Raw genomic sequence first — 25,229 nt, 5'->3', positions numbered from 1 at the left:
TCCTGGTATGAACAATGATATCTTTTACTTTGGGATAACAGCAGGACAAAGTGAATAATCTTCTTTTCCATGATGGACTTCCAGTGTCTGTTCCAAATGTCTTGAAACTCACTTTACCAACTTTCCAGTACATTTGCCTCACTGTCTTTAAATACTCCGACAGGCACATTATTGTATAACAAACTTTCCTGGCCTTTTTTTCATTTTCCAGTGGTGGGCACAGATTTTCTGGCCGTGTGGAGCTCCTGCTGCTGACTGAATGCAGAGGAAAAACTGAAAGCTGATCTCCAGACCTCCCTGCCGCGTTAGGGGAGATTGTTAGATGTGTACCCAACACTCTAAGCCCCTGGCCTGGCCGTGGGGATGGCAGCCTCTGCCCTGAACCTGAACGGCCTAGGAGTCATGAACAGGTCAGTTGTGGTTTTTAGAGCTTTAGTTGTGGAAATGCTTCAAATATGTTTGCTTCTTATGGTCCGACTGGTCTTTATTTTTAATACACTACAGAGTGATTCACAAAGCTTTGCTGATGATTTACATTACAGTCATAAATGTTCACTTGTAAGGATGCATAAAATTGTCGTCTTTTATCTGCAATCCAAGTTTTGACGCTAGTTTATCATAATCAGATTACATATTACCCATGTGATTAATTTCCAGTCCTATCGCTTAGACATGGGCTCTTTTAATAGGACATTAACATTGTTACATTTTATATATATTTTACTGCCATTTTATATTTATAGGTTTATTATTTCTGCATTTTGTCCTCTCCTCTTTGCAGCAGTAATCAGTTTCACACCCAGTCAGGCTCCTCTAGTACCACCTCCCGAACCAGAACCAGCCCCGTCGCCCGACCGGTGCTGCCGGTTCCAGATCGAAGCACCTACTGCCAGTTACTGGGTGGAGGTCTCTACAGCCCCACCAGCCCCGGGGTATCTTAATCACCTTCTCCTTAACTAACACACATTTAACCATTAGACATTTTCCTGTTCTTCATCATCTGTGCTAAAGTAAAGTAAACCACGTGTGTCTTTTATATTTGTAATACTAAAAGTGACTGAGGTTTTCGCAAAGTCCTTTTGCGATCTAGCTTAGTGTGAAATACAGGCCAACCTTTATTAAGTGTTAAATGTATTTAATTCTGTCCATGCAAATTCAATATTTCAATATATGTGCAGTACTGTCACACCATATATATTTTGTTTACATTGTACATTGTTGATATGAATGAATAATTATTTTCTTGTCTCTCTGCTAGACGAGCCCCCCACCCCTCGGTCAAACCTTTGCCCTTCCCACTTCATCCTCGCTCTGCCCAAGCCCCTCCCCTCGTGCTCGCTCCCCCTCCCCGCGGAGCCCGGAGCTTCTAGGAGTCAATGTGGGCCAGCGGGTCCGACGCTTGAGTTCGTCCGGCGGTGAGGAGAGCAGGGAAGGAGACGGGCTGGACGAGAGGGGAGGAGAGTCGGGAGAGGGGGGCAGGCGAGAGGGGAGGAGACGCCAAGCGCAGCTGCTGCAAATCCACAGAGAGCTGCAGAACGTTGAGGTTCGTCTATACAACTGTATCTTCTCTACTCCTATGTGTCTGTCTTACTCTCTACATCATCAGGCTTTATCTAAACATACAATCACTGAGCCATCTCCCAAGGATTTCCTACTTCCTACAAGTAAGAACAGCAACTCTCACCCAGCTCATATGTGATGATCCCAAAACACAGCTGTCAGTCAGGCTTTAAAAGCCGAGCAAAATCAAATCACGGCAAACCAGTTTAACTCATACTCAGCTGTGTCTTTTACAGCAGGTTTGTATGAATGCAGGTAGATTTGAATGTAATTTGAGGTTCAACTATCGTGCAAACTCCAGAAATCTTGTAATCAAGTTCATGTGACTTTTTTATGAGGCCTGGATTGTTTGGACTTTTGTAATGTTAATAATATGTTAATAATAATTTCCAATATACGGCATTGAAATATTGTATTATCTTAAGTAGGGCAGTGCCTGTTCAAAACATGCCTGTTTGGAATGGGCTGTTTTCTTGGCCTGTGGTGATGCTGGATCCAACTTTCTTTCTGAAACTGTAAAAGTGACCTGCAGTAATTCAGACCGGCTGCAGGACTCAGTCCACAGAGCCCTGAAGCTGCCCCCCCGCTGCTGCGCAAAGAGCTGTTCACCTTTTTATTCAAAGTTCAGTGAAGCTCAACTCAGTACACAGAACACAGAACTGGAGAATCTGTCGTTGTTTCCGTTGTCATGAATGCACCCATTGTCGTGAACATGCGGTTGTCATGATTGACAATGCCACTTATGTTAGTGAGTTGAGGAGCTGCTGCGACAGCGCGCTGGTCGTCTGTTTATCCAAGTGTGAAGCTGATAAGATGAACCATTCTCAAGATATGTGAGGTATACAGACAGACAAACTTTGGAATTCCTGGAACTGTTAGACAGATATGTTTATTACATTATAGTTTGGGTTAATTGATTTAATTTTAGTTACATATCTGAATATGTTTCGTGTTGAGCTGAAAGACAACCGACTTTACTTTCTCTAAAACTACAGACAGTCCCACACTGAGTTTGTGTCTCTCCAACTGTTCTTTTTTCAAAACAGTCTCTTTATTGCCAAACAAGGGAAAACGCCAGAAACAGCAGCTGTGTCTCTACAATAATTCTCTATGTGTCTTTCAGGTCAGGGGAAAAGTTGGCATTTTCGAGGCCCACATTTCCGGGATTCGTGCCCAGGTGCTTAACAACGAGCTCCAGCGCAGCCCTCGATCTCCGAGACGATCAACATCACATCCCAGCCAAGGGAACACAGCTCTTACATGCCCAATGACCCAGCCGCAAGAGAGTCCCTCTGTTGTCCAAAATGGGGGAGAAAAGGGAGAAGAAGTAACGGCAGGAGAAAGGAGAGAAGGAGAAAGGAACGACAGCCCCGCTACAAAAATGAACACTGAGAACAAGACGCTGATTGGTCTAAATGGCCGCCATTCAGAAACGGTGATGCAAACTCCTTGTTTAGATGGGTTTGTTGTTCAGGGTTCCCTTGAGGCTTTCGACCCAAATGCACAAACAGACCGAGAGAAACAGGAGGGAGAAATTCTGGGAGCAAATGAGGGAGAAAAAGACAGAGGGGAGGGAGAAAACCAACTTCTGGAAGTTGAAAGAGAACGGACAGAGGAAGAGGTGAGAGATGAGAAAGAGAACTGGTTGTGTCCCGAGATGCTCCAGACTGAGGCAAACAGGCTGGAGGTTAACCCTGGAACCGCTGCTTTGTGTGAGGCACAAAGCAGTAAGAGCTCCCGTTGTTTGGACATCACCGATCAGACCTACAACCACTCTTCCTCCATCCCTGCAGTCATAATAACTGACCACGGATTGGAGAGCCAGCTTCAAACTTCCGATGGCCCCGGCTCAGACCAGGGAATATGCTGCACCCCAAGTCCCGGTTCCAGCCCTGTCCCTGGGCCAAACTTCTCCTCACGCTCCCTCAGGAAGCTTTCGTCCTCCTCCGCCTCGTCGGCCGGGTTCTCCTCGTCTTGGGAAGAGTCGGAGGAGGATATTTCCAGTGATACAGAGAAAGGGGAGCAGCTCCTCAACCCTGCAGTCCTCAGTTCTCAACAGAAAGCAGTAAGTAGAGTTTGTCTGTTAGTGTGTTTGAATGGCAGTGACTATTTCGCACATGGAAATAGATTAATTATCTGTAATCCAAACTGAAATATCGTGATATGGATTATCATGAAATTTAGTTCAGACATTCATCCATACAGCCTACAGATTTCAGCTTTCCCCCAGAGCCACCAGTAGACCGGACTCTTACCCATCTTGTTTGTCCCTGTGCCCGGGAGAAGTAACATCATGTGGAAATCTGTAGTTTCTCACACACTCTCAAAGTCTCTCCACTTCCTCCATTGTTGAAATTTCTACCTGGTGTCCTATGATCGTCTCACTTGGAACAATTGGCAACACAATAATTTGAGCAGTTTTACAAAGGTCAGGCATCAAATGTCCAAATATAGGAACTGCAGCCGTAGAAGCTGATTTTGCAGCCAATTGGGGAAGATCTGGGAAAAGGTTTGTCTTGACATAGGTCTCTGTTATCAATTGCACTTCAGAATGTGTGTCTGGCAGTGTGTATATGCGAGTCATGTGTTTGAATGTGTCCGTGCATGTTGGCGGGTGATCCTGTGTCAAATTGGCCTGAGCTCTCTCTCCCTTAGTAATGGTTGACATTCTCAGTAACAAAGCTTTCTCTGTGCCTTGACCTGTGTGTGTGTGTGTGTGTGTGTGTGTGTGTGTGTGTGTGTGGGTGTGGGTGTCGGTGTGTGTGGGTGTCGGTGTGTGTGTGTCGGTGTGTGGGTGTGTGGGTGTAGGTGTGTGTTGTTTTTTTTTGTGCAATGTGTGGTTAATGGAAGGGTGTGTGTGTGTGTGTGAGAGACAGAGACTGCGGGTGATAGAAAAAGGGAAAGCAAGAGAATTTGCCAGTCACACACACTTAAGCTTTGCCTGCATTTGGATGCAGTTCAAAGAGGAGGCTGAGACCTGTTTGGGTATGTGTGTAGGTGGGTTGAATGTGTTTTCATTTGTAGCCAGCATAAGTTCACGATGCCATCTCACTTCTGCTTTGAAACATTTGATTTAATGCAGGTTTGTATAACTGGTTTTAAAAGTGTTTCTGAACATTGTGTAAGTCCCAAAAAAGTGCCCCTCTTTTTTTCCCATGACTTCTTGCTACAGAAAGCTTTTTCTTCCTGGAATTGAAGTGCTCATGTTTGCACTGTATAATTCGAGTCCGCATGAATATTGTATGAGCTTAAAACACATTCAGATACTCGCCCAGCAATCAACACAGCATATTTGGAGACATGACATTTTTTTAACTATTACATTTAAACATTTTATTATGAGCAGCAGCAGCAAAGAGGACTGAAATAAAAGTAGAATACATAGCAAGCCAATCTACTCAAGGTTAATTTGTTGATGGATGCAGATTTCTTGCCTCTTTATTCGAATGATTCATCCCTGAATCAAAGTCCCAGCTCTCCCTTGGGACACCGATGACAGACAATTTGTTTAAATTACTTTGGCTGGTGAATTTGAATAGTGTTTGTGTCGCTCTTTGCATATTTCCAGGATTGTTTTCCCTCGCTTTATGCAGGAGACAGAAGCTCCTGATGGAAGCTGCAGGTGACAGGACAGGGTTTATAAGTGAAAGCCTGGTTGAGCCCCGTCACAGCACATACATGTCAAACATGTTGGTTATTCATGTTCTTGTCTGTAGCTTGTCACAGTTCCTGATCCGTGTAGTTTAAGGAAGCCTGTGGTGTTCGGTGTGTGTGTGTCTGCAAGAGGCAAACATGCAGAAACACATAAAGCATGCTCGCTCGTGTGGGAGGTATGTAGGAGAGAGAAGAAGGAGAAGAGGAGTGATACTGAGAGACGTAGACGGAGAGAAGAATAGAGTGTGAGAGAAAGAAAGAGCAGGGACATGTTGTTCAATATATACTGCAGCCATGTTCTCTTTATAATGACATAAAGGAGACAAGTTGCATCTTCTCATGGCTTTTATCACAGGGGCGTCTCAAATCAATCAATTAAGGGATATTTGTCATTCTATCAGACATTTAAAGATATATTATGTAACAAGTCTTCATTAGAATGTCTAAAAACAACTCAGTCTATTTTGTATATTGTGTTGACTTGTTGAAATTGTTCAAACCCAGAGAAATCAACAGTTTCAATCAAGGTAATGGGGCATTTCATTTTGATCGCTTTTTAATTTAGTCATATCCTCTTTACCCGTGGCTTTGTCCATCTTTGCTATAACTTTCAGGGCAAATGTTGTATGACGGAGGAGAAACACACTGCTATCAAGTTAGCCAGTTAGCTGCTTTTTCCTTCTATCCTTTGTATTGGTCACCATTAACCATTGCCGTTTGCTGCGTAACGGGATTAAAACCTTAATACATGACATCATCCGTGAACATTATTTGCACCAGGTCGCGTCAGGTAGATTTTTTGGTCTGCAAAGACAACAACTCCCATAATCCCGCGCTGTGTCATGACGTCATCAAACTAGGTCTTTTGTTATCGTTTTAATTGAGAGACCCCCAGCAGCCGATATTGTACGTGTAAAGATACACCAGGAAATACACAGTTGTTTAAGTTTAGCTCTTGTGCGATTACTCACATACACATCAATGTTAAAAGGTTAAGGAAATGGAGGACACTTGATGAAAAATAAAAAAGCTATAAACCCAGAGCTTCCTGCAGAATACGTTCATCATGCTCAGCGGTTTACAGTTTGTATCTCAGAGTTCACTGTGGATGCATTTGACTGACTTCACCATTCACAGTAATGCTCCTCTGTCACAGTCAAACACGTGTGCTTTGTTATGGCCATTAGTATGGGATTACATCAACTAATTCTTTTTCAGAAGTGTTCATGTTTAACTGGTGGAGGCTGGGACCAGAACACTGCCATATAAAGACAGTAACTGGCTGATCTTTTGACTGTTGGGCATCTTTCCAAGGTTAGAAGGCACATATGTGATGTCAGTGTTTTTCTAGTTCGGGCAAATTGCTTGCAAAAGGGCACCTGCGATAGATTGGCATCTGTGTTTTTCTTTTTTCCTCTAAAATATCAGTTGACGTCTGTGGAATGAAAAGAACTTGCCAGCAGAGGTGATACTCAGCTGTTTGCTTCTCTGAGAAATTGATCTTAAAGCTTCCACACCCACACTTCCACATCTGACACAAATGAAAAAGCTATATTATCAACCATGGTGATATAATAGGATGTTACAATTGTAGGATTAAAGACAGTAAAGAAAGTCTGACAATTTAAATGACTAAACAAAACTTTATCAAAACATCTGTCTGGCTGAGGAACATTAGAATAATGGGATATTTGGATACATTCTCACCTTTGACCTTATAGTAAATACATATATACTTGCTTGTACATTTTAATAACATGTATCTTTAATTTAACAACTAGGCAATTAATCATTTTTTACCTACAGAAAATGAATCCCCAACTAATTTTGGTAATCGATTAATCTTTTACCGTAGTTGTCGATAACAAGCGGCATATTTCCTGGTTCCATCCTCTCAAATATGAGGATAAGTGATTATATATATTAGTTTTATATCACAGAGGAACCCATTACATTTTGGTGAGGATCAAGAGCAGGTGGTGGATCTAGGAATTTATATTCACTTCTGTTTATTGTGAGAGGGGGAGAAATTTCCCTAATTTTTAAATAGGTAATTGGTCTTGACTTTAAACAATCAGGTACATTTAGGGAACTGATATCCATGAGTGAGTGCAATCTGGTGCAGCTTGATTGAATTTAAGAAGGCTGTTGTGCTTCGGTACTCTACTGAGTATTATTGTACGTATGCCATCTGATTTCGGTGATCAATTCCCTTGTTTGTAAAGATCAAGTAACTAATATATACTGGTTCCAGCTTATGACTATTGTCTGTTTGTTATCACAATAAATTCAATCCTCATTCAGAAAGTCAGTCTCTTAATTCACAGTCGATTGTCAGTTGTAGATCTAAAGTAGTTTTTACACATGTACAAATAAAGCTTTGATTTTTCCACTAATATAAACTTTGTGGTAGCTGTGGTTTGTTTAAACCGAGACAATGCTCAGAAAACTCCAGCATCATGCTTTCAGTGAAAGACTGAAGCGAGCCGGAGCTGAAGCTACAGCGGAGTGGAGGTGGGGCAGGAGTTATGACGATGGTTCTATAAATGATGCAGGAGGTTTGTTGTTACTCACTGCGTCTTTACTGTAAGTAAAGCATTACAGCGTTGGACACATTTCAATGGAGCTCCGGTCCAGGAAAGGATTCATTCATTAAATAAACAGGTCCATTATATAAACTCTGGAATGAAGTCTACAGCCATTCTTCTCAAAACACACACACACACAGACACACACACGCTGACACTGACACACCCTCTGTACACACCACCGTACAACTTTGGCTTGTTTGCTTCTACAGAACAGCATAGTTAATAGTCTACACACAAAAACAACACACAAGCAACACTGTACACACAGAAGCATATTTTCACTCACGAACACAACTTAGTGTCTCACAGCCCTTTTTGTGACCTGACCCGAACATCACTATTTCAGTTTCATCGTCCGCTAATCTCTGAAAACTCTGAATCTAACTTCATCTCCAGCAACAGATGAATTGTTTTTGTGGTGGACTGCACTGGCCGACAATTCATTAGTGTAACCCAAGTGGGTCAGCACAGACTATCTCTCACACACACACACACACATACTGAGACACACACATACAGACACACACACACACACACTGTTTGTACTGCAGTGGAAAATCTTCACTACCACGGCGGCTAGTTGCCTAGCAACCCTGTGACGTCAAACCCGAGTTTCCCTCTCACAGCTGTATGTGTGTGTGTGTGTGTGTGTGTGTGTGTGTGTGTGTGTGTGTGTGTGTGTGTGTGTGTGTGTGTGTGTGTGTGTGTGTGTGTGTGTGTGTGTGTGTGTGTGTGTGTGTGTGTGTGTGTGTGTGTATGTGACAGAAAGTCTGCAAGTTTATCGGTGTGTGTCTAATTCCTGTTTGTGTGTGTGTGCGTGTGCGTGTGCCTACTTGGTTTACTGTGAGAGGGGAAACACCGGTCAATTCTTTATTTGGTGTTTCTGTGCTAGCTCGCCTGTGAAAGTGTGTGTGTGTGTGTGTGTGTGTGTGCATGTGTGCATGTGCTGTGTCAGAGTTGCCCCGGCCACGGAGGAGCGAGGGCAGCCTGACGTTACTGAAGCTGACATTTTGGCTCAAAGCAAATCTTTAGTGTTGGATCCAGTGCAGAATTGAAGTGTGGTTTCACTTGGTTTCACTTGGTTTCACAGTCGTAACGGGGGAAACCTTGATGTTTTGCGTGAACTCCAAAAAGGGGATGTAAAACTAGCATGGAGATCCAGCTCGGAATGTAATAGCTTTTAAACAATACTGTTTATTGATCTGTTTTTATTAATTAGATTTGTATTAACTTTTACATGTTTACACTTTTTTTGCTGGTTAGTTTGCAAGCTCACCTCTGTCTAGTAAGATTCAGGGTGTTTCGGAGTCGGCGTCTTCACTCTGACCTGAATTTGGAAACAACTCGTCCTTATCAGACAACAGTTTTTTTAGTTACAATATATCTGAACAGCCACATCACAAACGTCTTACACTCTTTATATATTTTTTTTAAACTTTGTTTTGCTTTTTCATGCCTTTTGTGTAGCTGTCAATTTCGCAGAGCAAATTTTCCACTGGCCAGCCCTGGTTGCTATAGAGATTAATCATGCGCTCTCTAAGCATGTTGTTTTGCTCTGCATCACACTCCCTGCAGTTTAATTTTGTCTCGGTGTGTGTGTGTGTGTGTGTCCTCCAGTCTTAACTTTGCAGATTCAGACAGTTGCAGTGTATTTGTATCTGTGAGGGGACCTTGTGGTGAGCGATATCAGGCTCGTAGCTTCCTCTGTTGAAAACATCAGCATGCATCAGTGTTTCCCCTGCCTTTGCACACTGCACACTTGTAACCCAGAGTTACCCTTTGCCCAAGTTTTTTTTCCCCTAACCCATTCTCTCCACTCTCAGCCTCCCTTCACTCCTTTCCTGTGTGCTAATGAGTGATGTATGGTTCGCCATGTGTAACCCGAGTTCTCAGGGTCAAAAGAAATCCTCAAATTTCCATACGTCTGATGCATTTTGTTTGTGGTTATCCCCCTTTTTACAATGCAAATGATTGTGATGATTGCACAATATGATCTGTAATATATCTGCTTGACATGCATGTTGTCTTAAACCCTGTCTGCAAATGTGTGTGCTGAAAAACACGATGCACATTCACATGATGCAGCCAATAAAAACTCTGCCTCAGGGCTTCTTTTTTTCCCCTCCGAGCTTCTTCTGTTGTTTACAGAGGGCAAGGCCTTTTTTTTTTTTCTTCTAGTCTCTTTTGTTTGTAGTCAGCGGAGGATGTGGAAAATACTGTCGCTGAGGCAAGCGGCACCCCCCCCCCCCCCCAACTTCCTGTCTGCAAGAAGTTCCTTCGCTTACCATTTCCTCTCTCTCTCTCTCTCTCTCTCGCTCTCTCTCGCTCAATGGAAACTTTACTGTTTTTCCTGCTGTCCTCTTGTCATCCAGCTCGTCTGGGGGTAGAGATAGGAGAGACGGAGGGAGAGAGGGAGTCAGAGAGACAGCCGCAGAGCAACGAGCCAGAAAAAAGATGAAAAAGAGACACAGAGACTTTGATGGAAGTTTTAGGCGGAGAAAAAAAAAGCGTGGAGTTTGCCAACTCAAACACCTCCTTGAGTTGTGTTTCAGCTTCATGTGCGGCTTTGCTAATTTTAATAATTATCATTTATTTCCATAATATTTAAATTACAAACTGGACAAATTAAAATCTTATTGATAAAGAGAAATGCACGAACACTTAGCACTTGAACACCCATGCAGCTGCAGGAGATTAATTTCGAACTGTTTGTTTTGAGGAATTTTCTTTTCTGGCAGAGACGTCCATTTCCTCCTGTGGGTGCCTGATGATTGATAGTGCAAAACATAATGCACACACTAATGTGGAAAAACACTCCAACACTGACACTAAATGTACAGAAGAAAAGCAATATGGAGGCTGTGATGAATCATGTAACACAGATGATCTTCGAGTCTGTCAAAACTGTTTTTCGTAATATGCAGGAATTAATATTTCCCATAGACTTTACCTTGACTGTGAGGGATATACTCACTGATGTTATGGAGGACAGTGTAGATTAGTGCTGAAACAAGCAACTGATTAATAGATCAACATAGATCAATTATTACCTTCGCGAGTGAGGTCATATTTTCATGCTGTTAGTCTGTTAGCAGAATTACACAAAAACGACTGAACTGATTTTATTGAAACTTGGCGACAGGGTGGGGAATCGGTCAAGGAAAAACATGGAGCAGATTAGATTGTGAGGGTGGACCCAGGGATCTTTTGACATTTTCACCAACATCCGAGAGAATAATGCATGAAAACACTGGAAACATACAGAACTGATATCTAAGAGAACTTAGACTAATTCGTATACATGTCACGCATTTCGACACAATTGTTTTTCACAGGCTCTCTAAAAGCGATTGACACATCTGCCAGCTGTAAAAACATTAATTCACTGTTATCGTATTCATGTTCAATCACTTGTAGTTTTACATGTACTTATGTGCACGACTATAGTTTTTATGGCAGTGAAGCAGAGGCTGACGTGCAACATTGCGGCTTCATCATTTTCTTCTCTACTCTTTGACGCTCTTGTACACGGAAAAACACAAACATTCATACATACTCAAATAATAGTGCATATTTTCTTTTCTTTTCCCACAAAGTCCTCACATTTTCATTTTCCATTCACACTCGTGCACCCACTCACACACACTTGGCTCCATCTGCGTCTTCCAAACGCTGTGACCTGTGCAGAGATTTGCATGCCCAGATTATGTTTGTCTGCTGTTTTGCCAATCAAATTCTCCACAATTGTTTATTCCGACACACACTCCGACACACACATGAAAATCGGGATTGTGCGAGGCCGAGGTTGCAGAGAGGGACAGAGTTCGGGGTGTGCCGCGGGAGAGCTGCACAGACCATCAGACTCCCGGGCTGACTGACAACCCATCGGTCACCATGTGGTCGTCGTGGCTGTATTCATTGATGAGCGTTGTTGTGTCGGTCGGAGCCATTTTTATCATTACCGTCATCCACCTCCGCACCAGCCACCTCCAGGTACCGTCACCTACTCTGCCAGCGTTACACTGACTTGCATTGACTGTCACCGAACGCTTTTAATACGTTGATTTAGTCCTTGTTTAGGGATGTTAGACAGCTTTACTCTCATATTTTATTGAGCTATAATAACACTGCTAACATCAACGTGATAGTTGAAGCCTTTAGTGTTTCTTTTTTTTAAAGTTAGACACAAACCAACCCACCCCGTCTCTTGTCGTCTCCTCTCCTGCCCTCGTCTGATTGCAATTTAATGTCTCCAGCTCCTAAAGCTACAAACCCAGACAACGGCTGGAATTACTCACACTTGAAGTAGTCCAGACTTTCTCTTACTTGCCCTCCACATCTCTCCCCCTCTCTTAAACACACACACACACACACACACACACCAGCTATAAGTGGGCATCACGGTCGATGGATGACAGTCTGAGTTGATGGAGAAAGCACAGGCCCTGGCTACTTACCAAGCCGTAGCCTGATACTCTTTCTTCTCTCGCTAACTGACTAAAGATGGTGGGAAAAAAATGAGAGAGGGGAATACCACTCGTTTCAATTTATTTTGTCTCTCTGGTGGTCTGAAAAAGCTCAATCAGTCTTGCATTTCCTGTAACCACAAGACAGTTGTGATAGAGATGTGTTCTGTGAATTTCCTTTAGCGGCTTTGTGTCTTAACCTTTATTTGCTCAGGGGATGAAGATGAGTGAAGAAGATTGTTGAAGATCAATGTTCCCATTTGCCTCCAGGCTGCCGTCATCTCACTTTGAGAAAATATTGAATCTTTCATTTTTTATTCTGAATTTGCAAAGAAAGAATTCTGTTTTTATTCGAGCCGAACCATAGCATGTCAAAGGATTTGTAGCCTTTTAATTTGATGTGCGTCTTGCGGTTGTTCCGTTTAATAAGACAAATCCTAATAAACCCAATGATATCACAGGGTCAAGCCACTCATCTCAGCTGACCCACCACCTACCCCAGAGTTAGTTTCCAACATGTGATCTGTACATGTGTTTTTTTCTCTATCCTCCACTGGGTCAGAGAAAAAACCCTCATGTGACTTTGTGTGTGTGTGTGTGTGTGTGTGTGTGTGTGTGTGTGTGCGCGTGTGTGTGTGTGCGTGCGTGCGTGCGTGCGTGCGTGCGTGCGTGCGTGCGTGCGTGCGTGCGTGTGTGCACATCTAACCATAGATAGTCATGCTATCAGCTGATCCAGATAATGTGACAAGGGTTATATATCTCCTTCTATGGTCTCTTTTCTCTCCTCTTTTCTCTTATCTCATCCTCCTCTCCTCTCCTCTCCTCTCCTCGTCCTCTCATCTCCTCTCCTCTCCTTTCCTCGTTCTCTCCTCTCCTCTCCTCCGCTGGTCACCACCGGTTACGCTGCAGCAAAGCGAGGCATTGTTTAAATCCACAGAACATCTGGAATTTTTCCATCTGAAATGCTGCAGGCAGAAAACATCATTATGAATATTTTATTCCATAAGATTGTGATTTATTGTATCTTGGTGTTGCAACATGCAGGAGAATTAGCACATGTTGTCTAAATCTACTAATATTTGTGCTCAAAGGGATAAAAGTGATATTTATCCAAGGTTATTAAGGGACAACAGAGAGTATTCCATTTAAAGAACAAACTTTCACCTTGTGTTTTTGCTCATCTCATTATGTCAAAATTCATGCTCTTCAAATCTTTTTACCGAACTTGTCTCATCCTTCATTGCAGTTAAGGGCTGTCGTCCGCCAAAGAAAATCTTTCTCTTCAGCCAGTGAATTTGTTGTAGGGGATTATCTTTTTGTGAATGACCGAGTGTTTGTTTGAGTGTATGGCAGGAGTCCCACAGTTCAATGTGTCCCTGCCAGGGACAGAGAGAGCCTTTGGGGAAACATTCTGTGTGTGTGTGTGTGTGTGTGTGTGTGTGTGTGTGTGTGTGTGTGTGTGTGTGTGTGTGTGTGTGTGTGTGTGTGTGTGTGTGTGTGAGAGAGTGTGAGAGTGTGAGAGGACCATTTTAAGCATAGACCTTACAGAGTGAGGACATTTTGACCGGGCCTCACTTTTTCAATGGGCTGTTTGAGGCTTGGGTTTAGGGTTACAATTAGGTGTAGGTTAGGGTTAGGCATTTAGTTTGGATAGTTAATGTTAGGGTAATGGGCTAGGGAATGTATTATGTCATTGAGTGTCCTCAATAAGAATAAGAAATACAAACATGTGTGTGTGTGCGCTGCCAGGGGAAACCCCAGCTTGATCCTGAATTCATTTGGAAAGAGAGTGGGAGAGCCAGACAGAGCGAGATTGAGGACAGAACCCCCAGGGTCACGGATGCTCCACTTTTTTGTTTTAACAGTGAAATCATCCAGATGCTTCAGATGAACGCTGAGAGAGTTAGCATTTAGTAGACTTACCTAAATTCACATTTTACAAAGCATGCATAAACTCTGGCGACCTGTCCAGGGTGTTCCACTCCTCTCACCCAATGTCAGCCACGTCTCACCACATTGAAACCCTCAACTAATAAGGGGTATAGATAATGCATAGATGGATGGATGGATAGGGTTAGGGGTTCATCACTGAAGGATCATCTCTTATGTTTCTGTTCGTAGCACAAGTCTTGGAAGAAGATTAAGAACATGGTCCACTGGTCTCCGTTTGTCATGTCCTTCAAGAAGAAATATCCCTGGATACAACTGGCAGGGCATGCAGGTATTGTGGACACACAAACACACAAATAACAAGTTTCAAATATATTTAAAAATGTAAATACTAAAGTGAGTTGGGGATGAGCCTCCTTCTTTTTCTATGTGGACATTTCTGAAGTTGTGATGCTGGAAATTCTGGGATGTATCAATGGAAGGACTAAAATATTAGAGTTGCAGGGAATCAAATATAACTCGCTGGATTCAAGTGGACAAACATTATGATCTAATGACTGAAGTGGAAGAACTGAATCCTGTGCAGGTTCTACGTCCACCCCATTCTTGTGATATCTCAAAAGCGCCTCAAGGAAATGTCTTTTAATTTTTTCCATACGTTCATTTTGGTAGTCAAAGGTCAATGTCACTGTGACCTCACAAAATTGAATACAAGGCTCTCTTGAATTCACAGGGTAACTGGTTAGAATTTGTGGTCAAAGGTCGAGGTCACTGTGACCCTGAAAATCCTGCAACATCTCAAAAACACCTTTAGGAAGTTTCATTAAAGTTGTTACTTGGACTCAAAGATGAACTGATTAGATTTCAGGGGTCAAAGGTCATAGCGACTGGATGGACGTATAAATTGTGACTTTGAAATAGGCATCTTTGAGTTTAAGGTTCAGCTGAAGAGAAATAAAGGGCCTGCAACGACTCCACAGTAAAAGTGTGTGTTTTCACAGGGAGTTTCAAGGCGGGAGCCAACGGCCGCATTTTAAAAGTGAGTCAACCTTTCACATCAATCACACCTTCTTTGTCTACATCCTAATACTGAATAAGTGCAGCCAAGGCTACGTAATAACGATGACAACTTGTTGATGATATTCTGTAGAAACACTGTGAATGTGAGCAGCGCTGCTTGTCCCTCCTGATGAGGGACGTGCTGCGCCCCTACGTCCCTGGTTACCATGGCGATGTAGAGAAGGACGGCCAGAAGTACAACCAGATGGAGGATCTGCTGGCCGAGTTCGACTTTCCATGTGTGATGGACTGTAAGATGGGAGTGAGGTGAGAAAACATCCCGTCAGACAGCTTCATGTTAATCTTCAGCCAGCTGAATAGTCAGTGAGTAGATGGAGAGCTCTGCTGACTCATCCAGTTTGGCTTGATGTTTAGGTCTTGTACAAGGTGACTTTAATTATGAAACATAAACTGTTTTGAGTTATTTTTCTCACAGCTAAGGAGAACATTACATTTATTAAGTAAATAAAATATTAAAACATCGTGTCCACAAAGTAGCAACTTTATTCTCTCCGCCAAGGACGTCATGTTTTCATATGCGTTTGTTAGTTTGTTTGTTTGTTCGCAGGGTTACGCATAAACTAATTTCCATGAAATCTTTTAGGAGGGAAGAGGCATGACCTAAGAAATATATATATATATATATAAGTTTTTATACGTATACAGATCAGGGGGCACATCCAGGAATCTTTTAGCTTTTTCTTAAAGTCTTTAATGCTGGCAAAAAATGATCGTAATGAAAAAAATCAAACATACTTAGGGCACTGATATTTATGATTGTGTGTAGTTTGGTGCAGATCTAGATACAAATCTGGATATAGTGAATATAAATGGGATTTCATAAGTGTGGTTCTTAGTGAACTCTATTGAGTGCCATTCTAGTTTGGAAGTAAAATCCAAGTAAAATCACTCAAAACACCTCAACTGTCCTCTTACAACACGAGGAAGCAGTGGTTTGACACCTTTCACATGTCTGAACTCCTCACCCCATCTGTAAGGCTGAGCCCAGCAACCTGACGGAGGAAACTTATTTTGGCTGCTTGTATTCTACAACCCAGAGCTCGTGACCATAGTTGAGGGTTGAAAAGTGCATGGACTGGCCTCCCGAAAGCTTTACTTCGTGGCTCGATGTGCAGTTATGCATCATAAATTTACTAGATGCAGATTTCTGTTTGGATCTGCATCAAAATATCCGTCACATCCTTCCACCACGTTTCATGGAAATCAGTTGGGGGAGGGTATAATCCCTTATTGCACATCAAATCTCTGTGGGAAATACAGCAATTTCCTTGCGCCGTGCAAATAACTCTCTCCTAAATACTGCATGTTTGGCTTTGAGGATTTGTTTAAAGTCCATATAATCATCTCATTGCTCACGTTTCTTGCCCTGTCACATTTTTTGTGATTCTGACACATTCCTACATCTGGCAATCCGTCGTAGAGCGTGTGATGTTAACAGCTGTATCCTGCTGTTTGAGCAGAGACATCGCTCCGGCTCTCTCAGCCTCTCCGCTCATCTTTCTCACCTTTTCTTCTGTCTGCACCGCCTGTTTCTTCTCCCTTCAGGACCTACCTTGAGGAAGAACTGACCAAGGCTCGTAAGAAGCCTTCTCCGAGACCTGACATGTATCAGAAAATGGTCGAGGTTGATCCTGCGGCGGCTACACTCGAGGAAAACGAAAAGAAAGTGGTGACCAAACCCAGATACATGCAGTGGAGAGAGACCATAAGCTCAACGGCCACCCTGGGATTCAGGATAGAGGGAGTCAAGGTAACACTCACCGAGCCTTCCTTCCCTTCTTTCTTCTGGTGTTCAGTGTGTGTCTGTGTGTGGGTGTGTATGTGTCCTTCAGGGGTGTGATGTAACTTCCTGTTTTGAGCAGAAACTTCCTCTGAAGTACATGTATGTGCATGAGCTCCTTTGTCGTACACGAAGCCTGTTTGTGGCACCTCTATAGGCCTCGGCATCTGGCACTGACATTGCATACACATGCACACACAAATCCCCCTCTCTGTCTTTATTTGAGGGTCATGGCTATATAAGGACATTCACGGCCTCCCGGTGGTCTGTTGCCATGACACCAAAGGTTATCCCCAAAAACACACACAGAGACACGAGTGTGTGTCTTTATCTGTCTGTGTGTGTGCACAGTATAGCTCTTGTAAGCTCAAGTCTAATGTGAAAATCTGTAAGTTTTAATTAGGTGTGTGTGTGCGTCCGTGAGTGTGAATTTGAGAGTTGTGCTCAGACTTGAACCATAAAGGGGAAAAATACTTTTGTCTTCAAATAGTTCCTTGTTGCCTGGCAGCCATCACAATAAGAAAAGCTCATTTATTTCACTGTGAACCCACCAACTGTTTTGACTTCCACTGCTGGTTCTGCTCCTGATGCTAATCTACTGTACTTCCACTGATAATGTTCCACCTTAAATACTGAAACGATATATCGAAAAATCTATAGTGATCGCGATATCAACGTGCGCGAAAGACGGCAAAAACTGCGACGGAAGAAGAGAATATGAAGAGAATAGAGAGAAAACAGAGAATTTGAATACAGAGATTTGACGGGGCCGCTTCACTCCATCAGATTTAGCTCCGCCTCCTCCAACTAAACTCTGCTGTGGAAACTTCTAGTGATCACGTTTGTCCTGGATCAGATTTATCAATATGATCGGCTGATTATATAAAAGAATTGTGAAGCTTATTTATGATCCCAGATCCTGAGGGAAGTAACAGCGCACACACACACACAGACTTCGCTGCTGTGTGTGTGTCTCTCTCTCCCTCAGCTGACGACCCTTTCTCGCTACAGTTGATTTGATTGTCGTCCACAATATCAACACTGATCATCACATAATGATTGATTCTTCAGAGCAGCACGCATTCATCAGCTGCTCGCTCCCTCTTTTCCTCTCTCTCTCTCTCTCTCTCTCTCTCTCTCTCCCCCCCCCCCCCCCACACACACACACACACACACACACACACACACACACACACACAGACACAGTGTGATCGGACACATGTATAAACTCTGGAGGAGCTGGAGGAGATGGCGGCGCGCTCCGTTTGGTTTGACGCAGTTGGCGCAGCACACGGCGCAAATGACAGAGACACAAGAGAGGATGTAAATTACTGACAGAGCCGCTAAACACTGTAAACAAATAACTTTTCACAGTCCAAACATGTATGAAAAGACCCAAATTAACACTGTGAGTGGACTTAGTGGAGCTGTGCATGGCTCCCTGGTGTCTGCCCCGGACGTGGTGGCGCTGCGGGGGGGCTGTGGCCTTCTTCCGGCCGTGGAGCTGTCCGTGGTCTCTGCGTCCGTAGCCAGGGCCTGTTTATGTTTATTTATCGCAAATCATATCATCATCGCGATATTAAACAACGTTATCGCATATCACATGTTTTCCTAATATCCTGCAGCCCGAGACAAAACAAGGATTTCAATGTATCACCTGGAATTCTGGGTATATGGGAAGGTCTTTCTTGACAGTTTTGTCACATTGATCTGAGTAATCTGCCATGACAATAATCCTGTGAAAGTTTGTGAGATTGAAATATTTTTGACTCGGTATTCAAGGACAGTTTCCTGCTTTAAGGCTCTAAATATATATTTCCCTCTGTGCTTCATTTCCTCCTCCCATTGTTTTTCCTGTTTTGTTTTTTTGTCCATTCTCTCCTCTGCCCCTTTTCCTTCCTCGCCTCCCGTCCTCTGCCTCAGCCCCATCCTTCCCATCTGTACCAGAAGCCTGGAAGTTGTAGTTATTATACAAGTTTTAAGTATTAGTTAAGGTAGTTGAGTCTTTTTCATACCATAATGCTGTCTACAGTGATATATTGTCATATTCTGCTACTGCAAATAAACATCAGGTTAAACTGTTGCATAACGTCGGTTCTCACATTGATGGCCTCCTCTCCTCTCCTCTCCTCTCCTCTCCTCTGTAGAAGGAGGATGGGACAGTGAACAGAGATTTTAAGAAGACAAAGACGAGAGAGCAAGTTACTACGGCCTTTCACGACTTTGTCAAAGGAAATAAGGACGTACTGGTAAGTGTGTGTGTGTGTGTGTGTGTGTGTGTGTGTGTGTGTGTGTGTGTGTGTGTGTGTGTGTGTGTGTGTGTGTGTGTGTGTGTGTGTCAATGGCCTTGACTACTGTATGGAACTGAAAAACAGATGAGGAATGGAATTTTGTTGAACTGCACACACACTCATATGGAAACACGTGTTCATAGATGCACAATGCAGCCTCATGCTTCCAGGGTCAAACAAAAAGGGAAGTCCTTGGGTTTTATGCACACCCACACACACACACACACACACACACACACACACACACACACACACACACACACACACACACACACACACACACACACACACACACACACACAGGTGCATACCACCATTCAGATGCATACAGTAATTATATGAAACCATTCATGAGTGTGTTGTATTTTTATTTTGTAATGATTTAAGGGATTATTTAGATTATTAAATGAACAGGCATGAAGTTGTTTGAATTGTGCACATTTTTGAGAATTTTAGATCAAATGACTTGAGTTATTGTGATAAAAATAAAAAAGACTTTGTGTGTTTTCTTTACAGAATAGTTATCTATCCAGGCTGAAGGAAATCAGAGACACTCTAGATACCTCCTCGTTCTTCAAAACCCACGAGGTAAAGGCACACGTGCAGTGACTGAAACCGTGTTTTACTGCTGCTCTCTGTACAGCTGCTGCTCATGATGGTGCTACTACAAATACAAATGTCTACTTTTAACTTAAAACTGATGATATCTTTAATTTATAAACTTAATTTAAGTCAAGAACTAGAATGGCACTCAGTAGAACACATACACTACCTCTGCCAAGTTCAAACAGTCCCCTTAAATTTAACTGAAATCAAGCTGCACCAAATTTCACATTTATAAATATCATTTTTCATTAATTAGTCCCTTGGAAATTGTAGAAAAGGTCAATAAAATACCAGATCTTCCAATGTTAAAGAAAGTGGAAAAGAAATTCCTTGATCTGCCCCTTTGCCCCTCAGTTTGCACACTTAAATAGGTTCTTTGAGCTATAAACTAAATGATATGAATGTTCTTTGATGAAATACATTAATGCTGGTTTTAATATCACACTAAAATAAATCTACATTCATGGGTTGAACAGGCCTCATAATGCAAGCGTTTCAAAACCATCTTGCACCTTGCAGGACCAACGCTTTCATAGCATCAACCGCTTGAGTTGTCTCTACTTCATGACATTTATAATTATATATTTGAAAATGTTAACCGTTAACTGTAACCAAAGGCGACCACTCGTGAGTGGAAATGTGGAAGGATGCGCTCATTTTCAAATCGATGCTGAAACTAAACCCTATGTGAGAATGTCCATGTTCTGTAGAACTAACACTGCATGAAACCTTTTCTTTGTGTTTTTTTTTTACTGTTGATCTTTTAATTCTCTAATGAAGTATTTCAGTATAATTTAGTGAAAGTGACTTGCTCTAGCAAACTCACCAGTCCTCGTGTTGCATCTACCGAGACACAGCAGGCTCTGTCATGGAAATTGGGCAGCAACAGTCCTGACCACACATTCAGTTTCACACTTACGATTGCACGCACACACAATTATACAACACCAGTACACTTGAATGTAAACAGAAAACACAGAAAACAGGAAGCGAACAATGTGGAGTGGAAAAAAAAAGTACAGTTCAGTAATTATTTCTCGTCTTTGTATTTCTGCAGGTGATTGGCAGCTCCTTGTTATTCGTTCACGACAGTAAAGGGCGGGCCAAAGTCTGGATGATTGACTTTGGGAAAACCACGCCTCTCCCTGACGGAGAGGAACTCACCCACCGAGCATTGTGGGTAGAGGGCAACAGAGAAGATGGCTACTTTTCTGGACTTGATAGTTTGGTGGACATCATTTCAACCATGTTGAACTCTGAGACTTGAAGTCTGAGGAGTTTTGAATCGAACATTTGGACTCACAACAGTCGCTTCCGTTCATCCTTTGCTCCTCGGGGGGGAAACACTCTGGATTTCCTCGTGGATGCTCTCAGACATTTGTCCTCATGTTGGTAAACACATCATCCCACAACACCCACTGGCCGATTCACTGACGGATGCATTGTCTTTATTCTTATCCAGTGGAGGTTGAGGATCTCCACCATTCATAGCCTTCTTGTGTTTTCCGTAACCCCTTCAGGGGTTTTTCCAGCAGACATTTTAACTTGTCACAGCAAGAGACACTCAGTAACATTTACAATGCCCCTGTAGTACATGAGCCAGCATGCACAACATGTGCTTCTTCTCCTGGGACTTGTTAAAATGACTGCTGTGAGATAAGTGTATTTTTCATATTCTATATAGTTCTCAATACAAATTCAAGGAATAGGCAAGAACTGTTCTATGTTTCTATATATTCTAAGTTCCTCAAAGCCGATGAATCTCTCATTACTTTTAAACTTGTATGTGGGTCTCAACCCCAAACACATTTTTTCTTTTAAGATTTTTTTATCATGTTACAAATATTTATTTTTAGAAGAAAACTAAATATGTTTTGTCTTTTCATTGAATTTGTTTGACACTATGAAAAATATAAAATATTATCTTCAAAACAACTGTGTGCAAAATGAAACACTGGCGCCCCCAGGTGGTAAAATATTAAAGTAAATTATAATTAAGGTCAAATTTTTCATTAACAAACAATTCTTCTGTCATAATTTGTGATCCTAGTTTGACAGATGCTTCAATTCCATAAAAACAGTTTGCATAGTGATTTGAAAATTGGATGGTTCAATACTTTTAGTACCAATTAAGAATTTTAAATAACAACCTTGTTCCCAGCACCTTTGTATAATCTGCTAGACATTTTATTTTTTAGTTTACATTTTTTAAACACAACTTCCACTCATGTCGGTTTTCTTAAAAAAACACTTACAATAATTATATTTACACCAGTAGAGACTGTACAGTCGCATGTGTTTTTACGCATTAGAACATGATTTTAGGTTTGTTTTTACAGTGGAAAACGAAACTAGTCTCTTTTTCAAGCCATAGTCAGAGTTTAGACGCCGTCGATTTGTCGTCTATGTTTTCGGACAGTTGTTGAAGTCATTGTTTCAAATTTGCCGCCAACATGGAGACATCGAGCATTTGTTGCCACACACTCTTCACCCTCATCACCCTCCTCACACGTTGTTGGGATTGTTCACGATGTACAGAAAGATTGAATATGTTAGACGTAGGTTTTTGTTTTTGATGTAACATTACTTTAGTCAAACTCTGTGGAACACTCACAGCCATGAACAATCGTAATTAAGCTATACAGTGCCTTGACGTTACAAAGCCAAGTAACTGAAAACACGTCTCTGGATGTTATTGTCATAGTCTTAATGATCAGTTCCTGGGTGCATGTTTATTATCCTATCTTAATTTTGTAGTTCATCCTGTTTTTATTTATAACATTATATTGTGTTTGTATTTTGTTAATGGGAAACTGTGACATTTTCAATCCTGGGCTGTTGTGTTGTTTTGTCTTCAAGCATGTTTAACAGTAGGAGTCAGGTTGCTGACATTGTGGATGACGACTATTGGATAACGACTATTGATAGGTTGATTTACAATCAGAGGATGAGACCCATTTACTGTCATGGGGATCGCAAACAGTCACTTAGAATCTAACTTAGCTATAACAGGTTCTTGATGAACTGTACGAACATGATAGTCCATGCAGTGCCTTCTTAAAGAGATGGTCCAACATTTTTGGGAAACGGACTTGTGAGCGTTCTTGTTGAGAGTTAAATGAGAAATAGATCGACACCACCTTTGTCGGTAAAATGTTTCAACCTTCTTAATTAACCCTCAGCAAGAAACACGACAAGTGTGTTGGCCAACATGTCCAACTGTTCCTTTCAGACCAAACGTCTTAGTTGTTTGCTTATGCTCCCCAATGTGCACTTAAGAGTTGTTTCTTAGTAGGTAGGATGTTGTTCTTGGTTTTCTATTTATTTGGATTGTCCTTTGAAATAGTTTGTATCTGGTGAGAAAGGTCCTGCTTCCATGTGTAACTTTGGGATCTCTTTATCTATCTATGTATCTATTAGGGGTGTAGCGATTCTCCAACTCCACGGTTCAGTGCAGACCTTAGCTTTACGCCAGGGAGAGATTCAAAAGTCAAACTCCTCTGCCAAGGCACCAGATCTCATGCACTCATAAATACCAGTTCCCTTAATGTGCCTGATTTGTATCATCAAGATCCATGAATTATTCTGTGGGAAAATTGTGAAAATGGTGTTTGAGAAAGTGAAAAAAAGAAAACAATCTTGGATCCAACCTCTAATCCAGATCCCATCTCGAATTTATGTCTTCAACTGTGACACATCCGCATCCTTCCACCAAGTTTGGTAGAAATCCGTGCAGTTGTTTTTAAGGTATGAAAACATAACCTCCTTGGTGGCGGTAAAAAATTTGGGAGAGCAGTAAATATGGCCCTAACTCTAAATAGATCTTAACATCAATAATGTAACAAGAGCTCAACAGGCTGTTGCTGAAGTGGAGACAGAGGGTTGGGGTTTCACAGTTCAGTCCTCCTGCATCCTAACACTAGAATGTGGACGTTTGTGTTACGGGTTTGATCTCGTTTTCAGAATCGTTACAGCCTTGATAGATCAATTCTCCTCATAATCTTCACTGACAACAAGATCATTGTCCCACAGGATGAGGCGATAAGAGCCCATCCTGTACACAGTTCTGTGGAACTGTGGATTCAAACCCCTGAACTTAATATTTAATCATTCCACCTGATAATACAGTTTTTCTGCAGGGGTGGTAGTTTGGTTTTGGCTCTTGTACAAAAACTACTGTTATCAGCAGGATTTGATCACGCACAGAAAGACCCCGACGTGTTTCTAGTTCATCGCCTTAACCACTTTGCCACAACAACCACACACAACTTGGGAAATTGTGTGTCCACCACAAACGTGCATTTGATATTCTACCTTAGGATCCTGACGTGACTTTTCCACTTGTGTGTAAAATATTTCCATGCACTGCTGGAGGCTGAAAATCCCAAAGTTTGAGACAAAAAGTTGCTTTTGCAAAAATTGTTCACCCCCGACATTCATGCCAATAAAGCATTCTGAATGGAAAAGAAAAAAACAAACTGTCTTGTGTGTAGCATCGTGTTCCTTGCATATCAGCGTCATACATTTTGAGATGATTAAATTAGTCTTCATGTTTGCTGTAGGTGTGATCGCTCCATCATGATTGGACCAAAAACATTCATAGCATCAGAAAATTATTTCATGATTTCCATATGTAGTTTTATTGTGTGAGTTTTGTCACATAACGTAGCGGTTGCAGTGGGTTGGTGTGTCACGGTCCTGTCATCCCCTATCGCGATATTAGATTGTGGATGTTTGTATCGCAGCTTCCATCTCAGCTCCAGAATCATTACAGCCCTAATAAATAATGTCTCTACATAACCAACGGGTGACACACTAGCTCCATTGTTGTCGCTGTTTGCTTTGCTACAAACCTACAATCTTCTCTCCCATCTCCTGAAGGAGCACTGAAGGGAGGGGTGTGTATTTGTTGTACTGTTGAGTCAAAATGTCAACAGTCTTTCCCCAGAAATACTTACTCCTGCTCTGAAGTGCTTATATCGACAAGTAGTCCGCTGAGGCTCAGGTTTGAAAAGAGTAGAAATGCATGTGGTACTAAAGACATGACAAGGCTGCTTGTGTGTAACAGGTGGAAAGAGCTGGGAGATTATTTCCATCCCAACTGACAGAGACCCCCGCGACGGCCGGGAGTCGACCCCAGGTCAACACCGTAGATGTGTAGAGGAGAAGGTGGTTTACCAGGAGGAAAAGAGGAGAGACATCCATCCATCATCTAAACCGCTTATCCTCTGAGGGTCACGTGGGGAGAGATGGAGCCAATCCCAGCTGACGTGGGCCGAGGGGGAGTGGTTCACCCTGGACAGGACGCCAG

The 25,229-nt window shown here is 42.2% G+C and overlaps 1 protein-coding gene across 2 annotated transcripts; it reads left to right on the top strand.

Annotated features, from left to right (window-relative positions):
* Positions 1-213: 213 nt before the first annotated feature.
* itpkb (inositol-trisphosphate 3-kinase B) lies at positions 214-23,508 on the top strand. 2 transcript variants are annotated; one of them, XM_034580858.1, is made up of 12 exons: positions 214-410; positions 785-932; positions 1,259-1,543; positions 2,684-3,625; positions 14,393-14,492; positions 15,163-15,200; positions 15,312-15,487; positions 16,787-16,991; positions 19,169-19,270; positions 19,829-19,900; positions 20,976-21,226; positions 21,275-23,508. In XM_034580858.1, exons 1-11 carry the CDS (start codon positions 364-366, stop codon positions 21,183-21,185), a joined length of 2,325 nt encoding a protein of 774 aa, XP_034436749.1. In that variant the 5' UTR covers positions 214-363; the 3' UTR covers positions 21,186-21,226; positions 21,275-23,508. The 2 variants fall into 2 exon arrangements, with proteins under 2 accessions (XP_034436749.1, XP_034436748.1); XM_034580857.1 differs by having other exon boundaries at positions 782-932.
* Positions 23,509-25,229: the final 1,721 nt, after the last annotated feature.

The sequence above is a fragment of the Hippoglossus hippoglossus genome, chromosome 24 (assembly GCF_009819705.1).
Source record: "Hippoglossus hippoglossus isolate fHipHip1 chromosome 24, fHipHip1.pri, whole genome shotgun sequence".
Classification (NCBI taxonomy): Eukaryota; Metazoa; Chordata; class Actinopteri; order Pleuronectiformes; family Pleuronectidae; genus Hippoglossus; species Hippoglossus hippoglossus.
This window is presented reverse-complemented; position numbering and strand designations above follow the sequence as displayed.